We start from the raw sequence: 26,712 nt of genomic DNA, 5'->3' as shown, positions 1-26,712 counted from the left end.
CAAAACAGCTGAAAATGCAAACATACATCAGGAACATGTGTACCAAGAAGAAATTAAAAACATTTCTGTTACTTTTTGATCACAACCCGTATTTTCTATTACAGTTCTACTCCTTTAACCTTGCAGCAGTAGCACCACACTTCATACTGTTAGTAGTCCACATGGAGATAAACTTAGATTTATAAGTATAAGTCAACGAAACAATTGGGAACATATAATTATTATGTCTAAATTTTAAATTCTCTCCAATTCCACAGAAATTGTAAGTTTCTTTTTCACATCCACAAACAAATATTTTATCATAAACAAGATGACATGCACACATTGGTTACTACAGTACTTCAGTTTATACAGTTCAGTCACAGTCTTCCATTTCTAAACATTCTGTACACATAACAATTGCAAGCTTCGGAGATAAGTACTGCATTGGCAGCAGCTGTACCTGGCAGGTCTGTTCTTTCTCTTGTCTCAGTATGCACAATGCCTTCTGTATTTGTTAGGATGTTCATTGGGTCTTGCTTTCACTTCAATTTGGAAAATTTCACAAATCCTTGAAGGAATATTGGACATTATGTTACTCATGGTAGCTGATAAGACAACAGATGCAGAAAATCTCTTCATTGAATGCACCTTTCAGGATTATTAGCAGCATGAATCATACCTCTAGTATTCAATAAGGAATAAAATATGACTATAGGCCATTGACGAGCAAATCTTGTGCAGTCGTAGACAGCACACAACCTGTCACATGTCTACACCTCATTTCATCGTGTACACAATTATCATTTCTGCTTTGCCTGTCTCTTCATCAACACTGTCATCATGGTAAAGACTGGATGTAAGTAAGACATATTTGCCTTTCTTAGAAATATATGCTATAAGAGAGCAAGCTTTTCTGAAGGCAAACATATTTGAACCCACTGGACATTTACTTGGCTTTATGAAGTCAAGTGGCAATTCCTTTTTGTTTTGTTCTTAATAAAGTTAGCCAAAAATAATATTTCAGTGTTTCAACCAACTGAAAACTGTGATATTCCTTCCACTTCCTCTGATGGAGGTACACAGTCTTTGAACTATCGCAGCTGGAATATTACATAATAAGGGCCCCCTGGTTGTGTTCCAACATACACATCCATATCCATAGTATAATACATCCTGGCATTACATAGGGCAAATATTTTTATTCCACATTTGTTTGGCTTGCTGGGTGTATACTGTCTAAACTGACATGCCTCGAAATGCCCATAACTTCTCATTGATTATGAAGTATACTGTTTTGTAATTTTGGATAAACGTGTCAAAAATGTTTCACATTGGAGCTAATTGTCGTATTTCCATCTTTTGTCTCTCGATAACTTGTCATCAAATCACAGGCAACTGAGAAGGAAGCGAAATCTAGATAGTGACATCATGAGCCTGAATATTTCTACCCCAATGCCATCAGTCTTGCATAGATTGTCTGCATTTATATGGTTAATCTTCATCATTCCAGCCAAATACAGAAAACCTATTAGAGCCTGAATTTCAGGTGCAGTCAGTGGATTGCAGTCCCTGTCCCTAGAAACTTTCCGGGGGGCACGAGAAACAGGCTCATGTTTTCTGCTGTTGTGCTGGTAATGTCATAATTAATGCTTCCATATTTCAGCTGGAGTTTTCATTTGTTTTAAAATAGGTTTTACACAAGGGTGGGTTACTATGCTTTGGGATGTGGTTCTAACATTTTTTGGAGGTAAATGTTTATTCCATATTGTAACCTGATCTTTTCTGCCATACACAGGTAACTAAAAAGCACTGGTATCAGCTTGTCAATAGCATCTTCACCATCAGACTTTTCAGATTGCTCTCCTACCTCATCTACACTTTCTCCAACTTCATCATCATAGTCACATTCGTGATCACTCTCTGCCAAAACCTCAGCAAGTAACTTTCAAATTCTTTCACTTCCTCTTTCATATGGATTTATTCGACAAAAAATATATAAATAAGATAATTAACTAACCTGAATCTGACAAAAACAGTGTTACTAACAGAAGTTAACACTGTAATAGTAAGAAACGTCTTGAGAATTAACTATAATGTGGCTACAATGGCTTACATTTTACTACTTCTCCTAAAGGCAGCAATGGAAATTATATTGAACACCGTTGCTCATGTGGGACTGTGAGTCCACAATTGTTGTCCACTCCACCACCACTGCTCCAGTCAAAATGAAACCAAGTAGTAATGTAGTATTTTTGATTGTAGGAAGTTACTTGGGTCGTGCGGTCTCTAGGTCCAAATAGATTTTAAAAAAAGAAAAAAATACATTCATGTGGACTGTCAGTTCATGTGCAGCTACTACAGGGTTAAGCCAGCTTCTAGACTGCAGCTTAGTGTCAAGGAAATATAGGTTCTCATCTTTAAACTTTGCTCCTGTTTTAATGAGCAAGGTGACACAGTGGACAAGGTACTGCACACACACACATTTGAGGTATCCTGGATTTGAAGCTGCAGCCAGCCAACAACATTTTTCTGTTGTTTCCATAAATCACCTCTGGTGAATGCTAGGATGGTTCTTTTGAATAGATCGTGCTAAATTCCCTTCTTGTTCACATCCAACTGAGTTACTGCTACATATTCAATGCCACAAATGTGGACAGGGGTTAAAATTTGAATTTTTGCTATTTGACAATATTATGAAAAAGGATAGCTGCTACTCACCATATAGCGAAGATGCTGAGCACAGATAGGCACAAAAAAATTACTGTCAAACAAAACTTTTGTCCAAACAGTCCTTCATCAGAATTAGACAAAACACACACACACACACACACACACACACACACACACACAAAAATGTAACTTGTACACACAACGTTATAGTAGGAACAAACACAATTTATGGAACATAATGCTTTATAGAGCAACAAGTAAGATACGAGTTGTGCATAGCACTGAACACATTGACTGGACAATAATAATACTGCATAAAGAATAAGCTGAGCACTCATTTGTGATCATTTAAATAATGCTGCTTCTTTGGCAGCTCACCAGAGCACGCCTGGGGTTGACCCAGGTGGCCTCAATAAGCGGGCACGTGAAGTGTATGGACACGCGCTCTCTGAAATAATGCACATCATAATTGACAGTACATCACTTCTCCCTTCTAGATGATGAAAAACACTAAGCACAGAAAAATGCATGGTACAGGGAAAAAGCACTGGTAACTTAAAAGCACTGGTACCAAAAAAGTACTAGTACCAAAAAAGCACTGATACTGTAAAGAAACAGAAAAAAAGAAAAGACTGATTTCACAAGGCACTGAGATTATGAGTTACAGAAAATACCAGTGATGGCACTGACGTCCATTCCATTGCCTGATGTGGCAGATACTGCCGCATGTGGCAGGCAGGCACTGGTGGGTAGAGGCGGAAGTGATGAGGGGGTGGCTTGGTGCGCCATCCTCTCACTTGTGAGATGCTGTAGGGCAGGACAGGAGATGGCGTCCCATAGTGACATTCTCATCCAGGTCAGCAGTTGGCACCAGAGGCGTCTGTGAGGGTGTCGGAGATGATGGCTGTAGAGGACCCAGCAATGACGGTGGCTGCTGCAGCATCAGATGCAGTAGGGGCTGCACTGGTGATGGCAGTTGAGGAGTGGGGTCAGAGGCAGGAACCCCAGTCAGTTATGTGCCATGCAGTGACCCCCTCTGCGACACGAATCGGACCATCTGCAACACAGAAACAGGCATCAGCAGCAGTGGGGGTGGGGGGAGGCAGTGGGCTCTCCGGAACATATCCCGCTGTGCGTGGATGCTGCTGGTGGAAGTGATGGGACATCTGTCCGTCAGGAGTGTGAATGATGCACAGATGCTGGCCTCAGCAGCACTCAGTGAAGCAGGAATGCAGCTCAGCCAGTGGCCGAAACCACGTGCCCAAACAGGCGGACCAGTGCTAGAACGGTTGCAAAGCTTGTGACACTAGTGGATGCGACGTCAGATACAGCAGGTGAAGGAGTGTTCTCGGTTGGCATCCATGTAGCAGCTGTCAGGCTCTTGTCCCACACCAGAGTGAAACGGTATGAACTCAAAATACATTCTAAAGGAGCTTCAGAGGATCTGTCAGATATTTAAATGTCCGAACCATGGGTTCAGCCTCACCATTAGATTGAGGATGAAATGGGGGAGCTGTGAGATGGTGAACATGACCAGCCTGACAAAAAGGTAGAAATTGTCGAGAAACAAACTGGGGGCCATTATCGGTAACCATTGTATACGGAAGTCCCTCAATTGCAAAAATCTTAGATAGGGCTGAAATTGTGGACACTATTGGTAACCACAGTATGCGGAAATCCCTCAATTGCAAAAATCTTAGATAAGGTTGAAATTTTGGTCACTGTGGATGTGGACTTACAATGCACCACATAGGGAAGCTTGGAATATATGTCCACAACAATGAGCCAGTATTGATTTAGGAAGGGCCCAGCAAAATCGATATGTAGATGTTCCCACGGGTGCTGCAGCATCGACTTGGGGGAAAAAGACGCCAGCAGGGCCATCTGTTGCTGAGTACAGTGAGTGCAAGTGGCAATAAGAGGCATAATGTCCCCATCTATGCTTAGCCAATACATGTGCTGGTGGGCCAAAGCTTTCATGCGAGAGATCCCCCAATGACTGAGATGCAGAAGACACGTTACATTACAGTCTAGCGAAGTGGGAATCACAACCATGGGAGCAGCATCCTCTATAGCTAACAAAAGAACCCCATCAAACACACAAAAGCGGTGCTGGAGGAAGAAGTAATTACTCAAAGGATGTGAGACATGGCCCCAGGGGTTTCTCCGGCCAACTGCGCTGCACAAAAGAGAGGACCTGACTAAGTACAGGATCTGTGGCGATGGCTGATGCTATAGTGGCACTAGTAATGGCAAACCCTTTGACTGCATGCTGGTCCTCAGTATCTAAATACAAAAAAAGCAACTTGTCCTCATCGAACACTGGATCTGGCCAGATCGGAAGGTGGGATAAGGCATCAGTGTTGACATGTTGTACCGTCGGCCAGTAATGGATCTGATAAAGACAATGGGAGAGGAAGAGAGTCCATCACTGCAAATGATGCACTGCCTTGTCTGGCACAGAAGCCAAAGGGTTAAAAACAGCAACCAGTGGCTTGTGATCCGTTATTAAATGGAACGTAGAACATACAAGAAGATGTGAAATTTCTTGAGGACGAACACACTCGCTAAAGCCTTTTTTTCAATCTGAGAATACCACTGCTTAGCAGAAGTTAAAATCGTAGAAGTGTAAGCAGTGGGCCGTTCAGACCTGTCCCCACATTTGTGCGCCAACAACACACCAAGACCGTGTGCTGAGAGGCATCTGTAGTCAGCATGAGCAGCTGACTTGGCTGAAAAGTGGCCAGATGTGGGGGCAGATTGAAGCTTACATTTAAGCAAAGCAGATGCTGCCACAAGCAGGATTCCAGAAGAAAAGCACATTTTTATGCAAAAGCACATGCAGTGGCTGTACAACAGTGGATGTGTCCAGTAAAAACTTATGGTAATACGCAACTTACCTAGAAACTCGTGCAGTTCCTTAATGGAGGTTAGCCCTGACAAAGCAGCAATTGCGTCAGTAAGGTGATGCAATGGCTTAACCCCTGTTGGAGAAACCTCAAAACCTAGGAACTCTGTTGTCGGCTGAAAAAATTGAGATTCGGCAGGATTCCAATTGAGACCCAGAGACTGAAAACCAGAAAACAATGATTGGAGATTGATAAGGTGGTCTTCAGTGGAAGAACCTAAAACGACGATATCGTTGAGGTAATTGATGCATCAGAGTACAGAGGCTGTCAGCTGTTCTAAAAAATGGTGAAAAATTGTGAGCACACTAGCAATGCCAAAAGGCAAGTGTTGATGTTGGTGTAGGCTGAAAGGTGTACTGACAACGAGAAGGTGCCTGATGGCCTTGTCCAAGGGGAGCTGCAAATACACTTATGAGAAATCAATCTGGAGAAAGTAGTGGTCGCCTGACAGTTTTGAGCAACTCATCAGGGTGGGGCAAAGGGTATGTATCTATCATAGACTGTGCATTAATCGTGACACTGAGGTCGCCACAGAGGCGAAAGAGGTGAAACTTACCCATTGACTTCTTAACAGTAACCAGTGGTGTAGCTCATTCACTGGAATGGAACAAAGAGGCCAAATGACATTGAGTAATGTTAAATGGTCTAAATTTGGCCTTCACAGAGTCGTGCAATGTAATGGGCACATGTTGCACGAGGAAAAAAAAAAAAGAGGGTGAGCGGACTCTTTCATGGTAATGTGAGCCTGAAAACTGGTAGCGCAGCTGAGCCCAGGGGCATCTAACCCGAACAGGTCTGCCATACAGGAACAGGTTTGCGATGTAGGAATGATTAACAACAAGGAAGGTGAGAGGGAGAACAACAGATTTGTAAGAGACAGGAGCTGAGTGGTGACCTAAGATCGGAATCTGCTGTTTATTACACCTAACCAACTTCTGTGAAACCTGTGAGGGGAGGGGAGCCCAGCCCAAGCCCATGTACATTTGTGCGTTTACTAAAATCATTGCAGCTCCTGTGGCCGCTTGCATTTTTAGTGGTTTTTTAAACACACACAAGTCAATAACAATTTGTTAAGGGAAACAGTCACTGTAGAAATACAGTTTATGTCCGTTGGTACTGCTGTGTCCACTTTGTTTGAAGAGGAGCTACGTAGTGATGCAATGTGGCATGTGGTATATTGAGCACGTCAGTAAGTCCTCGGCGAAAGACAATCCCCTTGGTGGTCACCAGAAGTCGCTGAGGCAATTAAAGAGCATGGGTGAGCTCTACAGCGACAGAAGTGGCACCCTTCCCTAGAGCACCTAATAGTCTTTAAGCGGCTCTGTGCCCGCGTTTGCCTTCTTATAAAATGACGAAAACAGGGGTGTTGGGGGAGGTAAGTGTCGACCATTGGGTGCCATATGTTACCTTCCCAAGTCTGGATGAAGGTGAGATGTCTTTTTGGGTACCAGACCCCAACAGGTGACCCTGGCGTTAGTATCAGTGGCATGCTCTCTACCGATGCAAACACGTTTGCCAAGCACTTTGCTGAGCACTGTGCTCGAGCATCTGCATTGGAAAACTACCCCCCAGCCTTTTGCACCCTCAAACAATGGATGGAAAGGGGAAGTCCTCTCGTTCACTACACGCCACAGTGAACCCTATAACACCCCATTTACTGAGTGGGAGCTTCTCAGTGCCCTTTCACATTGTCCCAACACAGCTCCTGGGCCGGATCAGATTCACAGTCAGATGTGATTAAACATCTCTCATCTGACTACAAGCGACATCTCATCATCTTCAACCGGATCTGGTGTGATGGCATCTTTTCATCACATTGGCAGGAGAGCACCATCATTCTGGTGCTAAAACCAGGTAAAAATCTGCTTGCTGTGGATAGCTATCAGCCCATCAGCCTCACCAACGTTCTCTGTGAGCTGCTGGAACGTATGGTGTGTCGGCGGTTGGGTTGGGTCCTGTAGTCACGTGGACTACTGGCTCCGTGTCAGGGTGGCTTCTGCCAGGGTCGCTCTACCACTGTTAATCTTGTGTCCCTCTTAGTGTGCCATCTGAATAGCCTTTTCCAGACGCCATTTCCAGATGGCAACATCTGGTTGCCATCTTTTTTGACTTACTTAAAGCTTACAACACGACATGGCGACATCATATCCTTTCCACATTGTATGAGTGGGGTCTCCGAGGCCCACTCCCAAATTTTATCCAAAACTTCCTGTCCCTGCATACTTTTCATGTCCAAATTGGTGCGTCCCATAGTTCCCCCCGCATTCAGGAGAATGGTGTTCCGCAGTATTCTGTATTGAGTGTATCTCTATTTTTAGTGGCCATCAATGGCCTAGCAGCAGCTTTAGGACCGTTGATCTCCCCTCCTCTGTATGCAGATGACTTCTGCATTTCATACTGCTCCACTAGTACTGGTGTTGCTGGGCAGCACCTACATGGAGCCATCCACAAGGCACAGTCATGGGCTCTAGCCCACAGGTTCTAGTTTTCAGCTGCGAAGTCATGTGTCATACATTTCTCTTGGCATCGTACCATTCATCTAGAACCTGAACTTTATCTTAATGACGATCCACTCACTGTAGTGGGGACGTATCGATTCTTAGGACTGGTTTTTGATACCCGATTGACTTGGCTACCTCACCTTCGTCAAATTAAGCAGGAATGCTGGCAGCACCTCAATGCTCTCCGCTGCCTGAGCAACACCAACTGGGCTGTAGATCGCTCTATGCTGCTGCAGCTCTACAGAGCACTCCCACTTAAGCTGACGAAGGTGAGGTAGCCAAGTAAATCGGGCAAAACCAGTCCTAAGAATCGATATGTCTCCACTACAGTGAGTGGATTGTCATTACGATAAAGTTCAGTTTCCAGATGAGCAGTAGGATGCCGACAGAAAAGCATGAGACACAACTTTGTGGCTGAAAACTAGAAGCTGTGGGCTAGAGCCCATGACTGCATCTTGTGAATGGCTCCCAGTAGGCACTGCTCAGTAACACCAGTACTGGAGGAGCAATACGAAATGCAGAAGTCATCCGCATACAGAGGAGGGAGACCGACAGCCCTACAGCTGCTGCTAGGCCGTTGATGGCCACTAAAAATAGAGGTACACTCAATACAGAACCCTGCGGAATGCCATTCCTCCTATTCAGGACGGGGGGGAATTATGGGAGGCACCAACTTGGACACAGAAAGTACGGAGCGACAGGAAGTTTCGGATAAAAATCAGGAGCAGGTACCTGAGACCCCGCGTTGAGAATGGGAGTCTGGTTTACGGTTCGGCGGTGCACACAGCATTGCATTTCCTCGACCCAGTGCACCACTGTTGTGTTCACCTAGCGACGGGGGCTTTTAGAACAAGTCCGGTGACCAGTGTCCTGGTGGAGGCCGGAGTCCCTCCATTGTGGATCCGATGTGCACAACTGCTCATCAGTTATGTTGCACACATTCATAGTTCTCCTGAGCATCTGAATTACCATCTCATTTTCCCACCCACGGCAGTTCATCTCCCGCATTGACGGCCCAGGTCAGGGCTCATGATGGCGGTTCGCTTGCAATCCCTTCTCTCCGAACTGGAGTCCTTCCCTTTACCACGTCTACTTGAGGTCCATTCACATACATCTCCATGGTGTACACCTCGGCTGAAGCTTCGTCTGGACATTTTGCATGGCCCTAAGGACTCCGTTAACCCTGCTGCTCTCCGCTGTCACTTCCTCTCGATTCTTGATGTGTTCCAGGGCTCTGAAGTTGTTTACACCAACGGCTTGATGGCTGATGGTAATGTTGGCTTCATCTATGTCCACAGAGGCCATATTCAACAGCATTCCTTGTCCACTGGCTACAGTGTATTCACTGCAGAACTTGTGGCCATATCTCGTGCACTTCAGTATATCTATTCCTGTTCTGGTGAGTCGTTTCTTCTCTGTTGTGACTTCCTGAGAAGCTTACAAGCTATCGACCAGTGCTACCCTCGCCATCCTTTGGTAGCGAACATCCAGGAATCCATCTCTGCCCTGGAATGGTCCAATTGTTCAGTTGTGTTTGTGTGGACCCCAGGACACGTCGGAATCCCAGGCAATGAATTTGCTGACAGGCTGGCCAAACAGGCTAGGCGGAAACCACTCCTGGAGGTGGGCATCTCTGAAACTGACTCACGTTCTGTCTTACACCGCGAGGTTTATCGACTTTGGGAGACAGAGTGGCATAACAATTTGCACAACAAACTGCGTGTCATTAAGGAGACTAAGAATGTGTGGAAGTCTTCCCTGCAGGCTTCTTGCAGGGAATCAGTTGTCCTTTGTCGACTCTGCATTGGCCATATGTGGCTCACACATGGTTACCTCTTCAATTGCGAGGACCCACCGCAGTGTCATTGTGGCTCCCAAATGACAGTCTCCACCTCTTGCTGGACTGTCCACTTTTAGCTGCTCTGTGGCAGACTGTTAGCTTTCCCAGCACCCTACCTTCAGTGTTGGGCGACAATGCCTCAACAGCAGCTTTAGTTTTACGTTTTATTTGTGAGGGTGCGTTTTATCATTTGATCCGAGTTTTAGCACATGTCCTTTGTCCCTGTGTGTCCTCCACCCTAGGGCTTTTAGGGTGGAGGTTTTAATGTGTTGCAGAGTGGATGGCTTCTCCTTTTTTATTCTCTTGGTCAGCCAGCCATGGTAATTTGATTTTTGTTTTTAATCTCCTCTCCCTGTTTCTTGCATCTCTCTGTGGTTTTCTTGTCTTATTTTGTCCATTGTAGTGTTTGTTGTCCTTTTGTTGTTCTGCTGGTTCTTCCTTTCTCCTGTTATTGTGCCGTACATCTTCGTTTTCTTCTTTCCCTTGGGCAATTGTTCTACAGGGGACAAGGGACTGATGACCTCGCAATGTGGTCCCTCCCCCCCCCTCCCCTTTAAACCAACCAACATCAGTAAGTGTCAGATTTCGCATTGAAGTACTTTTTCGTGGACTTCCCTATACAGGGCCAGATGAATTATCACACAACATGTGATCAGCATAGGATTCATGATGGGTACTACTGATAAATTTACAATGACAGCTCAGCCCATGTAATTCTGCAGCCCGTGATTCATAAGATTGGTTTGGACATTTATGACAACAGTAGAATTCGACACGCATCACAATGACATGCATTCTGTCACAGAAATATGTTCAGAGAAGCTTGCACAGTTCATCAAATGATAAACTGGCTGATTCTTGCAAAGGTGCAACTTGACCCAACAGCCAATGCATGCACGGCGAAAGCCAGGAAAGAAAGAAAGCTCTACACTGGTTTGCATTGTCCATGCAGAAAACCTGGAAATGTTGACATAACTGTATCTTGTAGAAATCCCAATTTTCAGCTGATTCATCATGTGCCGGAAAGGGCGGTGGCTGCATTGACAGGAGAGTAACCTTTTGTGAACAGGCAGACACCACTTACTTGAGAGTGTTTCCGAGAGCTTGCTGTTGTTCTGTGAAAGCTTGCTCCTGGGTAGTGAGACATTGGAGTAATTCTTCCATCAAGATGTTAGTTGAGTGACTTAGCACTGACACTAACATGCGGAGAAAATGTATCCCTCACTCGTCCCCAAGTGTGTTACAGCAAGAACAAACAAGATGTATGGAACTTGGTACTTTATAGAATAATGTGTGAGATACAGGTTGTGTGTACCACTGAACACATTGACAGGACAGCAGTATTACAGCATAAAGAATAGGCCAAGCACCTGTTTGCCATCGCTTAAGTAGTACTGTTTCATTGGCGGCGCGAGAGAGCATGCCAGGGTGCCGACCCTGGTGGTGTCTGTAAGCGAGCCTGTGAACTGTATGGATGCGTGCTCTCTGAAATCCCGCATGTCATGAGTGAAGTTACATCGATGACTACAATCTCTGGCAGTCTGGCCTTGGCAACCAGAGATTGTAGTCAAATGTGTGTGTGTGTGTGTGTGTGTGTGTGTGTGTGTGTGTGTGTGTGTGTGTGTGTGTTTTGTCTCATTCTGATCAAGGCCTGTTTGGCTGAAAGCTTTGTTTGATAATCTTTTTGTTATGTCTATCTATGATTCAGCATCTCTGCTATATGGTGAGCAGCAACTGTCCTTTTCATAATATTGTCATTATTCCATCCTGGATTTTTCATTGTTTAATTTTTGCAATTGTTATTCTAAAATATTTCCATGTTGTGGGTTGAACAGTGCTCTGCTATGAACACTCAAATTGTGTTTTAAAATCTGCAATGTAAGTGATATGGTTATTATACCTTCTTTTTAACAATTGTTAAAAAGAAATGAGTGTCCAGCTGAGTGGGAAAATCTTGCATTGGTTATTCAATGTCAAGTATAGTTCTTTATTGCATTCATGGTGCTGTAAACAGATTTGATTAATAAAATCAAGGTGATAAGTAATGAAGGAATGGAGTAAAACTGATTTGCACCTATTATTCTTCTTAACAACCTCATGAAAACCATTAGTAACAGTTAGAATTCAAGCAATCAGTTTAACAATAATAATAATATTAATACTAAGGAAGGCAGTGTTGTGGATAGCATACGGGATTCACATTCAGGAGGATGATGGTTCAAACCCATGTCTAGCCATCCTGATTTAGGTTTACCATGATTTTCCTAAATCATTTCAGGCAAGTGCCGAGATGGTTCCTTTGAAAGGGCATGTCCAACTTTCTTCCACGCCCTTCCCTCATCCGATGGGACCGATGACCTCTCTGTTTGGCCTTCTTCCACCCAAATCTGTCAATCAGTATTAAGAACAGTAATAATGCATGTTACATTTTAGACTCTGTGAACTTAACTGTATTTCTGTTGGAGCCTATGTTATGGAAAGGCATCATTCCAGATGAGCTCACTATACACATCCAGCAATGAACTGGAAAATTGTGACACATCAGTTTCGCAAGCTTGGAAGGCTTATTAACTGCAGTAGAAATCTGAACGTACTACCCAAGCAGTGTACAAATATATATTATGGAAATTCTAGGGTGGAAGCAATAAACAAAAATGAAGAAAGGTAACCATTTGCCTGCAGATGAATGATGATTGGCTCATGTTGTTGTTGATGTTGTTGTCTTCAGTCCAAAGACTGGTTTGATGCAACTCTCCACAGTAGTCAGTCATAAACAAGCTTCTTCATCTTTGAATAAATACTGCGACCTACATCCATTTGAAACTGATCTTACGAAATTCATATCTCGGTCTCCCTCTACAATGTTTACCTCCCACACTTTCCTCCATTACCAAATTGACAATACCTGTATGCCGCAGGATGTGTGTTATCACCAATCACATCTGTTTGTTGAGTTGTGGCATAAAGATATTTGCCCCCAGTTCCATTAAATACCTCCTCATTAGTCACATGATCTACCCATTTAATGTCCAGCATTGTTCTATAGTACCACTTTTTAAAAGCTTCTATTCTCTTCTAGTTTGTACCATTCTTTCCGCATTTCACTTCCTAGCATGGCTACGTTTTAGACAAATATCAGAAAAGACTTACAACTCCTCAAATTTATATTCGACATTAGCAAATATGTCGTTTTCGGAAATACTTTACTTGTTATTGCTGGTCTGCATTTTACACGGAAGTGCCAAAGAAACTTGTATAGGCATGCTTATTCAAATACAAAGATATGTAATTTAGCACTGCAGTCGGGAACGACTATATAAGACAACAAGTGTCTGGCACAGTTGTTAGATCAGATACTGCTGCTACAATGGCAGATTATCAAGATTTAAGTGAGTTTCAATGTGGTGTTATAGTCAGCGCACGAGCAGTGGGACACAGCATCTCCGAGAGTGATGAAGTGGGCATTTTCCCATACGACCATTCCATGAGTGTACCGTGAATATTTAGAATCCAGTAAAATATCAAATCTCCAACATCGCTGCAGTCAGGAAAAGATCGTACAACAATGGGAGCAACAATGACTGAGGAGAATCATTCAGCATGACAGAAATGCAACCCTTCCACAGACTGCTGCAGATTTCAATGCTGGGCCATCAACAAGAGTCAGCATGCGAACCATTCAACGAAACATCATCGATAAGGGCTTTCGGAGCCGAAGGCCCAGTTGTGTACCCTTAATCACGGGATGACACAAAGCTTTATGCTTCGCCAGGGCCCATCAATACTAACATTGGACTGTTGATGACTGGAAACATGTTGCCTGGTCAGAAGAGTCTCATTCAAATTGTATCGAACTGATGGACATGTGTGGGTATGGAAACAACCTCATGCATTCATGGACTCTGCATGTAAGCATAGGACTGTTCATGATGATGGAGGCTCTGTAATGGTGTGGGGCATGTGCAGTTGGAGTGATATGCGACCCCTGATACATCTACATATGACACTAACAGGTGATACATATGTAAGCATCCTATCTGATAACATAAATCATTCATGTCCATTGTGCATTCCAATGGACTTGGGCAATTTCAGCAGGACAATGTGACACCCCACATGCCCAGAATTGCTACAGAGTGATTCCAGGAACACTCTTCTGAGTTTCAACACTTCCGCTGGTCACCAAACTCCCCACATATGAACATTATTGAGCTTATGTGGGATGCCTTGCAACATGCTATTCAGAGGAGATCTCCAGCCCCTTGCACCCTCATGGATTTATGGACAGCCCTGCAGGATTCATGGTGTCAATTCCCTCCAGCACTACTTCATACATTAGTTGAGTCCATGCCATATTGTGTTGTGGCACTTCTGCATGCTCGCGCTGGCCCTACACGATATTAGGCAGGTGTACCAGTTTCTTTGGCTCTTCAGTGTATATCCTATCTACTTAGCCATTATCAGTTATTTTGCTGCATAAATAGCAATTCTTATAGCCTCTTTTTGAGACCCAGTCCATTCTGTTCAACTGCTCTTCCACGTCCTTTGCTGTCTCTGGCAGAAATACGATGTCATCAGCATATATTAAAGTGGTTCATACATATTCGTAATGTATCAGAAAATTACACAAACTTCCTGATATATACCTCCTATGGAGCAATGCTTGATAAGAAACAATACGACACAGATAAACAAAAACATGGGTTCATTATGACCACAGTAGAGAGAAAGGAAACCCCTTCTCAGATTCTAACAGGCATGTACCTGGAACATACAGTGAATAAATGTAATGAGGTGTGAAAGCTATGCCTCTGATAATAAGGTGGAGGTTGAGTGTTTGGCTTAGTTGGCTGACAGTGCTTCTCGGGATATCGCTGGAAAGTCGTAGGTTCCACTGTGGTGGCTGACAATCGGTCTCTTACTGATGGCCTGCTAAGAGCCAGCACATTAATTGTCCCAGAGCTCTGGTTGAGCAAACTGCTAACATGTTGGCTTGCATCATCCTATAAGCCAGGGTGCAGAGGAATTTGTGCCAATCCAGTTCCACACATTTGACACATTGGAGGAGAGAGGTAACTGGCACAGAGGACCTCTGATGGCACTTGTTCTGTGTCTGTCTTTTGTATTGTGACTGACGCATTCCAGGGAGGCAATGCCTTGTATGTATGCAAACCCGTGATGCTTAAGTGTCTGAGGGATTGCTGATTCCTTTAGGTGAATGGCAGGCACATGACACTTCCAGTGTTTCATTTTTTAAGGGGTTGGGCTGGCTTGTTTGGGGGAAGGGACCAAACAGTGAGGTCATCGGTTCATCAGATTAGGGAAGGAAGGTGAAGGAAGTCGCCCGTGCCCTTTTGGAGGAACCATTGTGGCATTTGCCTGAATCACGGAAAACCTAAATCAAGACAGCTGGACACGGGATTGAACTGTCATCCTGCCAGATGTGAGTCCAGTGTGCTATCCACTGCGCCACCTTACTCGGTATTTTTTTTTTTTTTTTTTTTTTTTTTAAAACTCTCTCTTGAACAATGGGACCAGTTTACAGGATGCAACATTTTGTAATGGTTGTAGACATAGCTCCCTGGTGATTGTTTGATTGAAAGTATTAGATATAGGTACACAACCAAGAGATATGTATTTCATGAGAATAGACTTACAGAAGATTTGATAAAAACCTGTTAGCTGAAGAGTCACTTTTTTTAGGTGTTTTATGGTGTTTTATACATTAGAAGAAAATATACAGGGTGCTTCAAAAATGACCGGTATATTTGAAACGGCAATAAAAACTAAACGAGCAGCGATAGAAATACACCGTTTGTTGCAATATGCTTGGGACAACAGTACATTTTCAGGCAGACAAACTTTCGAAATTACAGTAGTTACAATTTTCAACAACAGGTGGCGCTGCAGTCTGGGAAACTCTATAGTACGATATTTTCCACATATCCACCATGCGTAGCAATAATATGGCGTAGTCTCTGAATGAAATTACCCGAAACCTTTGACAACGTGTCTGGCGGAATGGCTTCACATGCAGATGAGATGTACTGCTTCAGCTGTTCAATTGTTTCTGGATTCTGGCGGTAAACCTGGTCTTTCAAGTGTCCCCACAGAAAGACGTCACAGGGGTTCATGTCTGGCGAATAGGGACCAATCCACGCCGCCTCCTGTATGTTTCGGATAGCCCAAAGCAATCACACGACCATCGAAATATTCATTCAGGAAATTAAAGACGTCGGCCGTACGATGTGGCCGGGCACCATCTTGCATAAACCACGAGGTGTTCGCAGTGTCATCTAAGGCAGTTTGTACCGCCACAAATTCACAAAGAATGTCCAGATAGCGTGATGCAGTAATCGTTTCGGATCTGAAAAATGGGCCAATGATTCCTTTGGAAGAAACGGCGGCCCAGACCAGTACGTTTTGAGGATGCAGGGACGATGGGACTGCAACATGGGGCTTTTCGGTTCCCCATATGTGCCAGTTCTGTTTATTGACGAAGCCGTCCAGGTAAAAATAAGCTTCGTCAGTAAACCAAATGCTGCCCACATGCATATCGCTGTCATCAATCCTGTGCACTATATCGTTAGCGAATGTCTCTCGTGCAGCAATGGTAGCGGCGCTGAGGGGTTGCCGCGTTTGAATTTTGTATGGGTAGAGGTGTAAACTCTGGCGCATGAGACGATACGTGGACCTTGGCGTCATTTGGACCGCAGCTGCAACACGGCGAATGGAAACCCGAAGCCACTGTTGGATCACCTGCTGCACTAGCTGCGCGTTGCCCTCTGTGGTTGCCGTACGCGGTCGCCCTACCTTTCCAGCACGTTCATCCGTCACGTTCCCAGTCTGTTGAAATTTTTCAAACAGATCCTTTATTGTATCGCTTTTCGGTCCTTTGGTTACATTAAACCTCCGTTGAAAACTTCGTCTTGTTGCAACAACACTGTGTTCTAGGCGGTAGAATTCCAACACAAGAAAAATCCTCTGTTCTAAGGAATAAACCATGTTGTCTACAGCACGCTTGCACGTTGTGAACAGCACACGCTTACAGCAGAAAGACGACGTACAGAATGGCGCACCCACAGACTGCGTTGTCTTCTATATCTTTCACATCACTTGCAGCGCCATCTGTTGTTGAAAATTGTAACTACTGTAATTTCGAAAGTTTGTCTGCCTGAAAATGTACTGTTGTCCCAAGCATATTGCAACAAACGGTGTATTTCTATCGCTGCTCGTTTAGTTTTTATTGCCGTTTCAAATATACCGGTCATTTTTGAAACACCCTGTAGTTGTAAATGATCTTGTGTACAAAAAAACATTTAAATAAGTAGTCTTGCAGCTTTTGCTACGAACATAAAACTGTATACTGTTCCCGATTTAATCCTTTTTTTCCTTTCATATTGACAAGCATTGTGTAACTGCTATCTTATTTTCAGATGATGAATGATGAGAACATGGTACGCTGGACTCAACAAGTTCGTAGCCTTGCTGCTGCAAGTCTGCCAGCTGTATCACAGTTTCTGCTCTCCGAGGATCGTAGGGATGTATTACTGGGCATTGTAAGGGACCTAGTATTTGACCCACATCCTCCTGTAAGGTGTTCACTTGCTTCAGGCCTGCACAAGGTGAGAAAATTATGTTCTGTTTGGATGTAGTATAGTTACCAGGTAGTTATTAATATTATTTACTGTGAGCAGAAAAAACCTGTCTAGAATTTAATAAAATTTTGACAATTAATGACTGAAGTAGGTGGAGCTGTTATTAAAACATTGGACTTTAATGAAGTAGGAGAAGGGGGAGTGGCATTAAAATTTCCAAGTGACAATGCAGATCTAGATTGTCCATGGTTTCCCAGAGTCATTAGAGATAAATGCTAGAGAGGCACCTTTAACAAGCTCATAGCAAGTTTTGTGTGGTTTTTTTTTCCTATCCAAGCTTGTATTCAGCCTCTAATGATCCAGTCAAATTACTGCCCCTTCTTTAGCAGTGGTGTTACAACTGAAGGTGTATTAAAACACTCCCTTTACCAAGTGGCATCTACTGGGTTTGGAAGCAAAAATTCTTCCATCTAGTGAGAAAGATTAAAAATTTGAAGAACCAACACTGTTCAGGGACTAAGTAAGAAAGTCACTGAGGAGCCCAGGTAATGAGAGATACATAATAAAATATGAAAGCAACATCAAGAATGTTAAAAACATGCAAGATTTGAAAAGGCAAGATGTTAAAAGTGGAAGAGAGAGCAGGCTGCAACTCCAGAAATAGGTGAAGACAAATTGAAACTAATGAAAGGGTTATGCTTTTTTCCCTACAATCATTTGCAGCCATTCTTTTGTTTCCTTCCATTTTAGTCACTGTTGTGCTCCAGTATTTACTGTGTTTTTCTTTTACTTCCAACTTGTCAATTGTTCCCTCTTACATTTCAAATTTCACAGACTTTCCAACATATGTTACTAGTATTTAGTTATTGATATCATTCTTGTCCTATTATTTTTGTGTCCTAGGTGACTTGCTATTCAAATTTTCTGTAGCTCATTCAGAGATATGCACAGGAACGGAAGAGAGTTAACTGAACACTGAACACAGACTTCTACAAGGAATGGGGTAACAAAGTGTGCAATGCCAGCAACTTAAAAACCTAGTAAATGACAGCCTTGTGTTGTTCTTATTTGAGAGCAGTTATCAGTTTAAAACTAGCTTACTTAGATGATGATGTGTTGTTTCACTCATCAGTACAAAGGCAAATTTGATGTATTTCTCTATTCGTGTTGCTGGCCAACCACTCTCTTCATTTCAGCATAACTTTAGCCTTTCACATAATCAAAGATCTGCCTTATCCAATCGTGTCTAGGCCTGCTCTTATGATTCTTTCTCACCACGAACCCTTCAGCTATAGTTTTCAGCAATGACTCCTATCTTAATATGTGGCCAGTAGGATTTTTCCATCTAAAATGATTTTTATGAAGTTGTTATGTCAAATTAGATGTCCAAACCCTTGTCTTTCGTGATCCTTGATAAAGTATTTCTTGCATTTCCCTTCAGTATCTATTCTTTTTCCAAGATAGCAAAATTTGCCCTTCTCTTTATGAGTCAGTTGTCAGAGCTTAATAGTGGCATTCAGCATGTCCACCTGCTGTGTGCCTCATTACCATAGCTTTCTGTATGTTTATGTGGTTATTATAGTCATCAACTAATACATGTTGAATTTCATTAAACAATCATATCAATTCCTGTTCACTTTTGACAACTACTGCTATATCATAAGCAGACCATACCATGTTGATTTTCTCTCTGTTCACCAATGAATTCCACATTGAGATAGTCCTTTGCTTCCCTCATTGAATCTTCAGTGTGCAAGTAAAATATCAGCAATGACAATGAGACACTCTGACTCCTGAGTTTGGCACCTTGTGTCATTTTTCCAGCACTGTCTACTCTGGTCAGCTTTGCACAAAAGAAAATGGATTACCCTTCTTTTTCTGCAGCTGATACTACACTGCCTAAGAACAGAAGACATTTTATACCATCCTGAATTATTAAAAGTCTGTTTTAGATCCACAAGTGCGAAGTAATCATCGGCTAAATATTCCATGTAAACTGCAATGAGTATTCTTCCGATTACTCTAACATGAATGACAATTAACATTCTACAGTAATGACATTAATTTTATACCCGTGTCTGTCCATTGTTTGTTTACAAAGGTTGGCAAAATACAAGGCATGCTGACAATTTTATGAATACTGGCTTTTACTGTTATGATCTATATTTTATTTGATTATGTGGCAAACAGTGATGTTTTCTGCGAATAGCATTAAACAGTTTTATATTTTTACATTGTATGTGACTAAAACTTTCAATGTTACAGGTAGCAGTGGTTCTTGGAGTTGAAAATTGTGGGCTACTGAAGTATGATTTCACTCGACTGCTTTGTGACCAGAATCTTGATGTTCTCAGGGCTCTTATGCCCAGTGTGAGACCCATTCTTCTGTTCATGAAGGAGGGTGGAATATTTTCTCCAGATGACATGGTATGTAATTTAGGATAGTTAATAAAAATGTGAATATTTTGCTTTCTTTAGATGGTAATAGTTGTGGCTTGGCCTCATCAATGGTACAAATACGTATAGTTGCCACAGACAAGGAAACACATTGTCTCTAGTCACGCTCACTTTTCGTTATAAGTGGGATGCTGCACTACACACAGTTTGAGTCCATAGCCAACTACCATCAAATATATACAGGAAGAGTCAGTATAGTATTCAAGAAGTAAAAAAATCAAACAAACAATAGGTGGTATAGATACATAGCAACTTAACAGCACACGGTGGTACATACTCAAGTGAGGAGTGCTCATATTGCCTCTTGTTTATCCCATTGTGCTGTTGACTGGATATTTCCATATGATGGCACTGGGACGTGACAGCTGAGTGGCATGTGCTAATTGCAGTGCTGAGGGCACCCCCTGAGGTTATAATCCACTCACCCTCTCAGGTGGCTTAATGGCTTTGTTCATGGAGTCGTTTCAAGAAGCAGTATGTATGTAATGAGTATGCAAGGTTTTCAACAATGTAACTTATTTTAATGATGTAACATTATAGCATGGAGTTCAAATTGTGAATACTGACCTGTACTCTCTGACACCCATGTGGACTACCTGTTATCATAATACTGATGAGAAGCCTGTCTCGGCCATTGTAGTGTAAAATTCCTTCAGTTTCTCTGTGATTTCGTTTCAGCTGATTGCTAGATCTGATTGCCAGGTGGCTCTGCCTAGAAGTCTATGGCTGATGTATTTCCTTGTCTGCCTGGGATTGATGACCTCGCCATTTAGTCCCCTAACCCACCTCATTCAATCCAGAGAGTTAACTGAAGTGCCTGGAAGTTTAAGGGTGATTTATTTCCTTCCCTGTGTCCAGTCAGTTGTTGACTGTGTGACAAGGATACATTAATAATGTGTGTACCACAATAACTTACCCATGGGAAATTTTAGTTGATTATATTAATAAAGTTCAGACTTTCTTGACCTCATGCATTCTCATGAAAAACACAGTTGTTTCTGCTACAACATCACTCCCTCCTACAAGTAATTTTCTTCCATAATTTACTCTGAAGTGTGTGAAGTTTTTCATTTAATATTATTTACTATTTTTCATGTGCATAACTACTATCAGCTATACATCACCATAATTCATAATAAATGTTGCATGCCATGAAGTATTTTTAGAAAAGTCATCTAGATCACCTATTTCTTTTTTATGACCGTGTCCTTGCCTACTGACATTTGCTAGTCTTAAACAAACTGCTTAACTCACTTGATGGCTGATGTAACAGTGCTTAGTCTCTCATGACATATTTCTTGTGGTCTTTTCTTGCTTTTGGCAATGCTGTGGTATGCTCCTTAGGACTCAATTTCTGGTTGTTACATTCTCTTGAAATATTTAAATACTCTGTAAATTAAGCTTTTACTTAGTGTATGCACCCTCTCCAGCAATCATTTTACAACTACATGCAGCATTTCTTTATTGCTTTATCTACCATCATTGTCTGTTTATGGATATGAGGCCTGGCTGGCAAACAAAGGCTGCAAAGGAAAAGAGACCATAAGGGTAGCAATGTAAAAAGTATTACGTGAATTTAAAACAAAACCTTAACTGTTGAATTGGAAAAAAAACTATGAATTGTGGAGTTCAGCAATGTGTCACCCAGTCCACCACCCAAAAATAAAAGATAAAAAAGTGGAAGCTGAAATACTAATATCTGACTTATGAAATCACTTCACTGATGAAAAACAGGTTTCATGGGGTGAAGATGCAATTATAGCTTTCGGCCATTGTGGCCTTCATCAACAGTACACACACACACACACACACACACACACACACACACACACACACAAATGCAACCCACATACATGACTGCAGTCTCAGGCAACTGAAACCACACTGCCTGAGACTGCAGTGGTGTGTGTGTCTGTGTGTCTATTGTTGACGAAGGCTGTAATGGCTGAAAGCTATAATTATGAGAGTCTTTTTGTTGTGCCTATCTCAGCATCTCCGCTATATGGTGAGTAGCAACTTTCCTTCTCATAATATTGTTACATTACATCCTGGATTTCCCATTGTCAGATTCCATAGGCATAGGTATAGAGATAGGTGGTTAGAGAAAGGAAAAGCATACAGAACTGCTTCAGTAAAGTGGGCCTTTGCCTAGTTGGTGTATTTATTAGATTTTGTATTTATTATGTGAAAAAACTTGTCCTCATCTCAGCAGTTACTTTAGATCTCCAGAGCATTCTCTCAGACAGGAGCTAGTGTAGTTTGATTCAGGGGGTGAACACACAAGGGAATAGTGTCTCAAGTTGAGCTGCTTGTACAAAACATATTCTTACCAGAATAATTGAAGTTGGTACAGTCCCTCTTGATGTGTAGATTATATGAGGAAGCTTCTTAAGAAACAGTGTGTACTGCTCAATATGTACAAAACAAAACTCTTCAATTACAACTGTGGCAAACTATTTTTGCAAGATCCATCTCAAAACCTTGATAAATTCTGATCATACGTTAAGGCTGTCAGTATCACAAAAATCAGTGCTCATACAATTATGGAGAAGACAGAAAGTGCAATAGAAAATAGGAAAACAAAACATGAAAAGCTAAAATCTAACTTCAAGTGCTCCTTCACAGAAGAAAATCAAGAAATATCGCCATCATTCAGTAGTTACTGGTAAGATGAGTGGCATAGTAATCAGCACTAGTGGCACTGAAAGGCTGCTTTAAACAACATAAACTCAATAAGTACCAAAGCCCAAATGAGCCCATGTCAAGTTTTATACAGAGTTCGCAAGTAAATTAAATTCATTCTTGATCATAATTAGCCTATCATCTGATGAGTACAGAATCTTCCACATGGAAACCAGTCTGAGTTCTAAACACACTGAACGTGCGAAGCTCAACTTGTTCTCAATACCAGGGATAGAGGAAACCAAAATGATTTGGAGTACTAAGTTTTTGAAAAACCTTTTATTCAGTATCACTTCACCGCCTAATATTTTCCTATGGGGTATGTATCCATGTTGCAACTGGATCAAAAATTTCCAAATTGGTGGATGCACCATGTTATCGTGGGTGGAGAGATATCCACAGAGACTGAAGTAATATCTGGTGTTCCCCATGGAAGTATAATAGAACCATTTATGGTCACAGTATATGTTAATGAATTAGTTGTTGGTATTAGTTACGTTTTGCAAATCATGCAGTTATCTAGTAAATTATATCAGTAAAAATTGCAGTAATATACAGTTAGATCTTATTAAAATATCATCCTGTTGACAGTGTGCCTATACTGTTGGGAAATGCAATCCATGCACTTTATGAAACATAAAAGCATGGGATCCTTTGACTATATTGTGATCTGCTGCTTATTTATCTCGTAATGTAAATTTACAAACAATTTGGATTATATACAAAAGATACATAATAATTTTGCTTTAAAGTTATAATAATTGAATGAACTGTTGTGTAAATTGTATATGTAGATGTAGAGATCAGTGTCTTGTCACTTTCTTTTCTGGGGGCCTATCTTTATCTGCAGTTACATGTTCCCTTTAAATTTATTAAACACCTTCATTTCCATATTTTGAAGGGTCCACACATACAGTTTTAGTTGGTGGGTGGAAAGGTAAGGATTAATAAGTCATTACAAATTTCAAGCATTTCACACAAATATTTGGAAGTAGCATTGTTTTTGGAGATGTGAAATGAAATGATCACATAGGGCCAGCTGTGGAATAAAGCAAACAGCAGGCAACATTCATGTATAGGTTTTCTTACACCTTCTGCAGTGGCTTGCCTGAATGAGAGTCTCTCTGTTTTCAAGCCATATTATTTAGAATAAAATTCTTGGACTATCGACAGCTGTTGAGAGTTTTATTCAAATGACCTGGCTTGAAAACTGAAAAGATTTTATTCGTTGAGAGGTTGCTGGCAAAGTAATTTGTGTATGAAAAAGATTGCATTTGTATATCTCAAATATTTTAATATTGCTGAAATCTATGGGGGCCACTGTCGAGTTGGACTAACAAGAGATGGCGAGAAAATACAAAGGAGGGTGGTGCAAGTGGTTACAGACTTGTTTGAATGGCAAGAGAGGGTAACGCAAGAGAGTGTAACAAAATGTTGTGACTGGATCAAAAATTTCCTTTTGTTTGAAGAGAGAGAGGCCATTCATTTTACAAAAACGTGCTTGGAACACCTGAAGAGCTGTCTCCAGGCAGATGCTACCAGTACTCTCCAGTCCCCTGCAGGTCAGTCCTTTGGAGATTGTGCAAACAACAAATAACAGCTCAAAGAGGGGTGTGCAAACAGTAATTTTTTCCACATTCAGTGTGTGAATGGGATGAGCAGAAACCTGATATTTATGGTAGAGTAAAATTTATCCCTTGTCATACATTTCCCATGTTTCAGTATGTATATGTAGAGCTAAATATTGATATCAACTATGTCACCATGATGTAAAATGATGGAACATGTATAATGCTTGTGTTGGATGGTTTTTGTGTAGACCACACAAATCTTTATTGAGAATCAACTCAGATTTTACAGGCACTGATTCTGTGGAACCCAGATAACTTTTTTCATTTGTGAGACCCAGTAGGTTGTGGCACCATGGGCCAAATTGATGCATTGTTTCTTGTCTTCTGAAAACCACAACAAAGTGATCCTACAAGGGTTCCGTTTTTACTGAATGAGGTATGGAAACTTAAAAAGGACAAGAATATCATATTTACAGTACATTAACAGTAAACTGTGTGTATACTGTTTAATGGTACTTTTGCTTATGCCAGCTAAATGTAGCCTAAAAATGAGAAGGAATTCAGCTGCTTCGAGTAAAGCTGCTGCTTTTTCAGTATTATTAAATAGCTGCTGTTTATCTTTTGTTTTTAGCTTGGTATTAACTTAATTGCATTGACATTTTTCAAGGAAAATTTGTGTCAACGTTGATTGGGATAGGAGCATGTGTACAGTAAACTTACTGTATATCATGCAGCTTTATAATGCAGTTTCTAGCCATGTAGCTAACAAGAATTTTCAGTCCTTGAATATGGGCTTTGTCTCAAAAGTTATGAGAAAAAATTCTCCAGTGAACCATAAGAGATAGAGGGATGCTTTTTTTCTGTGGGAACAGTAATGAGGTGTCTCAGTTAACAAATGTGACTTGACCCAGCTGCATCCAGGCAAAGACAGAGTGAGGATCATGTTTTGTGTGTGGTACATTTTGGTACACATCAGAATTTGAAATGCAGTGCTTAATTGAGGAGCGATTCACGATAAAAAGTTGCATTAAAGTAAAAATTTGGGCTCTGAGTTGGTAGACTCGATTCAGGAAGCCTTCAGAGAGGAAGTCACATCCCAGCTGAAAACTTATGAGTGGCACAAGATGTTCCAGGAGGGCCCAGGAAAAAGTAGATGGCAACAAGTGCTTCAAATCGCCACCGCCATCCTAAATGCATGAAAAATGTGGAGCAATGTGAAAAGATTAGAATGGGGATCAACACATGAGTGTAAGAATGATAACAGAGTATTCTAATATGCCCGAGTCAAATGTTTCTAATATTTGAGAGATTTATTGTGGGTGAGAGAGATGTGCTGAAAGATGGTCCCACAAGTGTTGACTGATGAACAGAAGGAAATCTGCATGCTGAATTGTCACAATATTTTGGATCTTCATGACAGTGATCCTAATTTTTTGGATAGAGTGGTAATAGATGACAAGAGACAGAGGTTTGAGTATGACCCTGACTTAAAAAGATAAAGCAGCAAGTGGCACACAAAAAATTCACCTCACCTGAAGAAGGTCTGCATGAAAAAATTCAAGATGAACACAATGCCCATGGACTCTTTTGACTTCAAATGTGTGATTCACAGGGAATGTTATGCATCAAGGAGAAACAGTTAATGTGCAATTGTACACACAAGTCCTCATCCAGTTGCAGGATAGGGTGAAACACACCAGGAAAGACAAACTCAACAACTTGATTTTGCACCATGACAATGCACCAAACCACACTGGCCTCATCATGAAATAGTTTCATGCCAGGAGCAGTTTATCAGTGTTGTCTCAGCTGCCATGCAGCTTTGTCTTGGCATGACTAGACTTTATTTGTTTCCAAGGATAAAGAGAAGCTCTGAAGGGTTACCATCACGTGTCATTGGAGGCGTTGATAGTGGCTTTGAGGCACTGCCGTAAGGTAGTTCCTGATGGTGCTTTCCAGGATGTCTGTGTGGACTGGTCCAAATGCTGGTAATGATGCTGAGATACAAATGGAGTTTACAGTGGAGATTTTTAAGATTTTGTATGTTGAAAAGCAATGAAACTCATTTCTCTTCTTTCAACTTTTGCAACAGTCTATGTAATTGTTGGTCTGGAGATTGGAAGTTAACCGTAAACACACACACACACACACACACACACACACACACACATCTAAAGTAATTATCTTGATGGTGAAGTTAGAGAAATGTGATCTTACATTGAGGTGTCCTGAATAGGAGAGGGGTGAGGACATGCTTAAACTAAATGCCTTTTACTTAATTTTGTACAGTGGTAGATGTAGATGTGGGTCTATATCTCAACTGTACCTCATGAGTATCCTTTCTCTGAAGCCATGAGGGTGCTCTTGATAATTTTATTTAATTTTATCTCCCAGAATTGTTGTATTTTGTTGCTACTATAATTTTCAAACAGTTAATGTATTTCATCAGGACACTTTGGTTTCCTTGATATGACCAACACTTGATGGTTCACTAGAGACAGT

General features: G+C 41.7%; 1 protein-coding gene across 2 annotated transcripts in view; it reads left to right on the top strand.

Annotated features, from left to right (window-relative positions):
• The window catches only part of LOC124802881, a 255,647-nt gene that overhangs the window by 83,971 nt on the left and 144,964 nt on the right, over nt 1–26,712 (top strand). For both annotated transcript variants that reach the window (XM_047263926.1, XM_047263927.1), the window contains exons 8-9: nt 17,339–17,527; nt 19,766–19,927. In XM_047263926.1, coding sequence (XP_047119882.1) covers nt 17,339–17,527; nt 19,766–19,927 — 351 coding nt within the window. The remainder of the gene's footprint in view (nt 1–17,338; nt 17,528–19,765; nt 19,928–26,712) is intronic.

The sequence above is a fragment of the Schistocerca piceifrons genome, chromosome 6, assembly GCF_021461385.2.
Source record: "Schistocerca piceifrons isolate TAMUIC-IGC-003096 chromosome 6, iqSchPice1.1, whole genome shotgun sequence".
NCBI classification, from domain to species: Eukaryota; Metazoa; Arthropoda; class Insecta; order Orthoptera; family Acrididae; genus Schistocerca; species Schistocerca piceifrons.
Note: the sequence above shows the minus strand (reverse complement) of the source record. Positions and strands in the feature narration are given on the sequence as shown.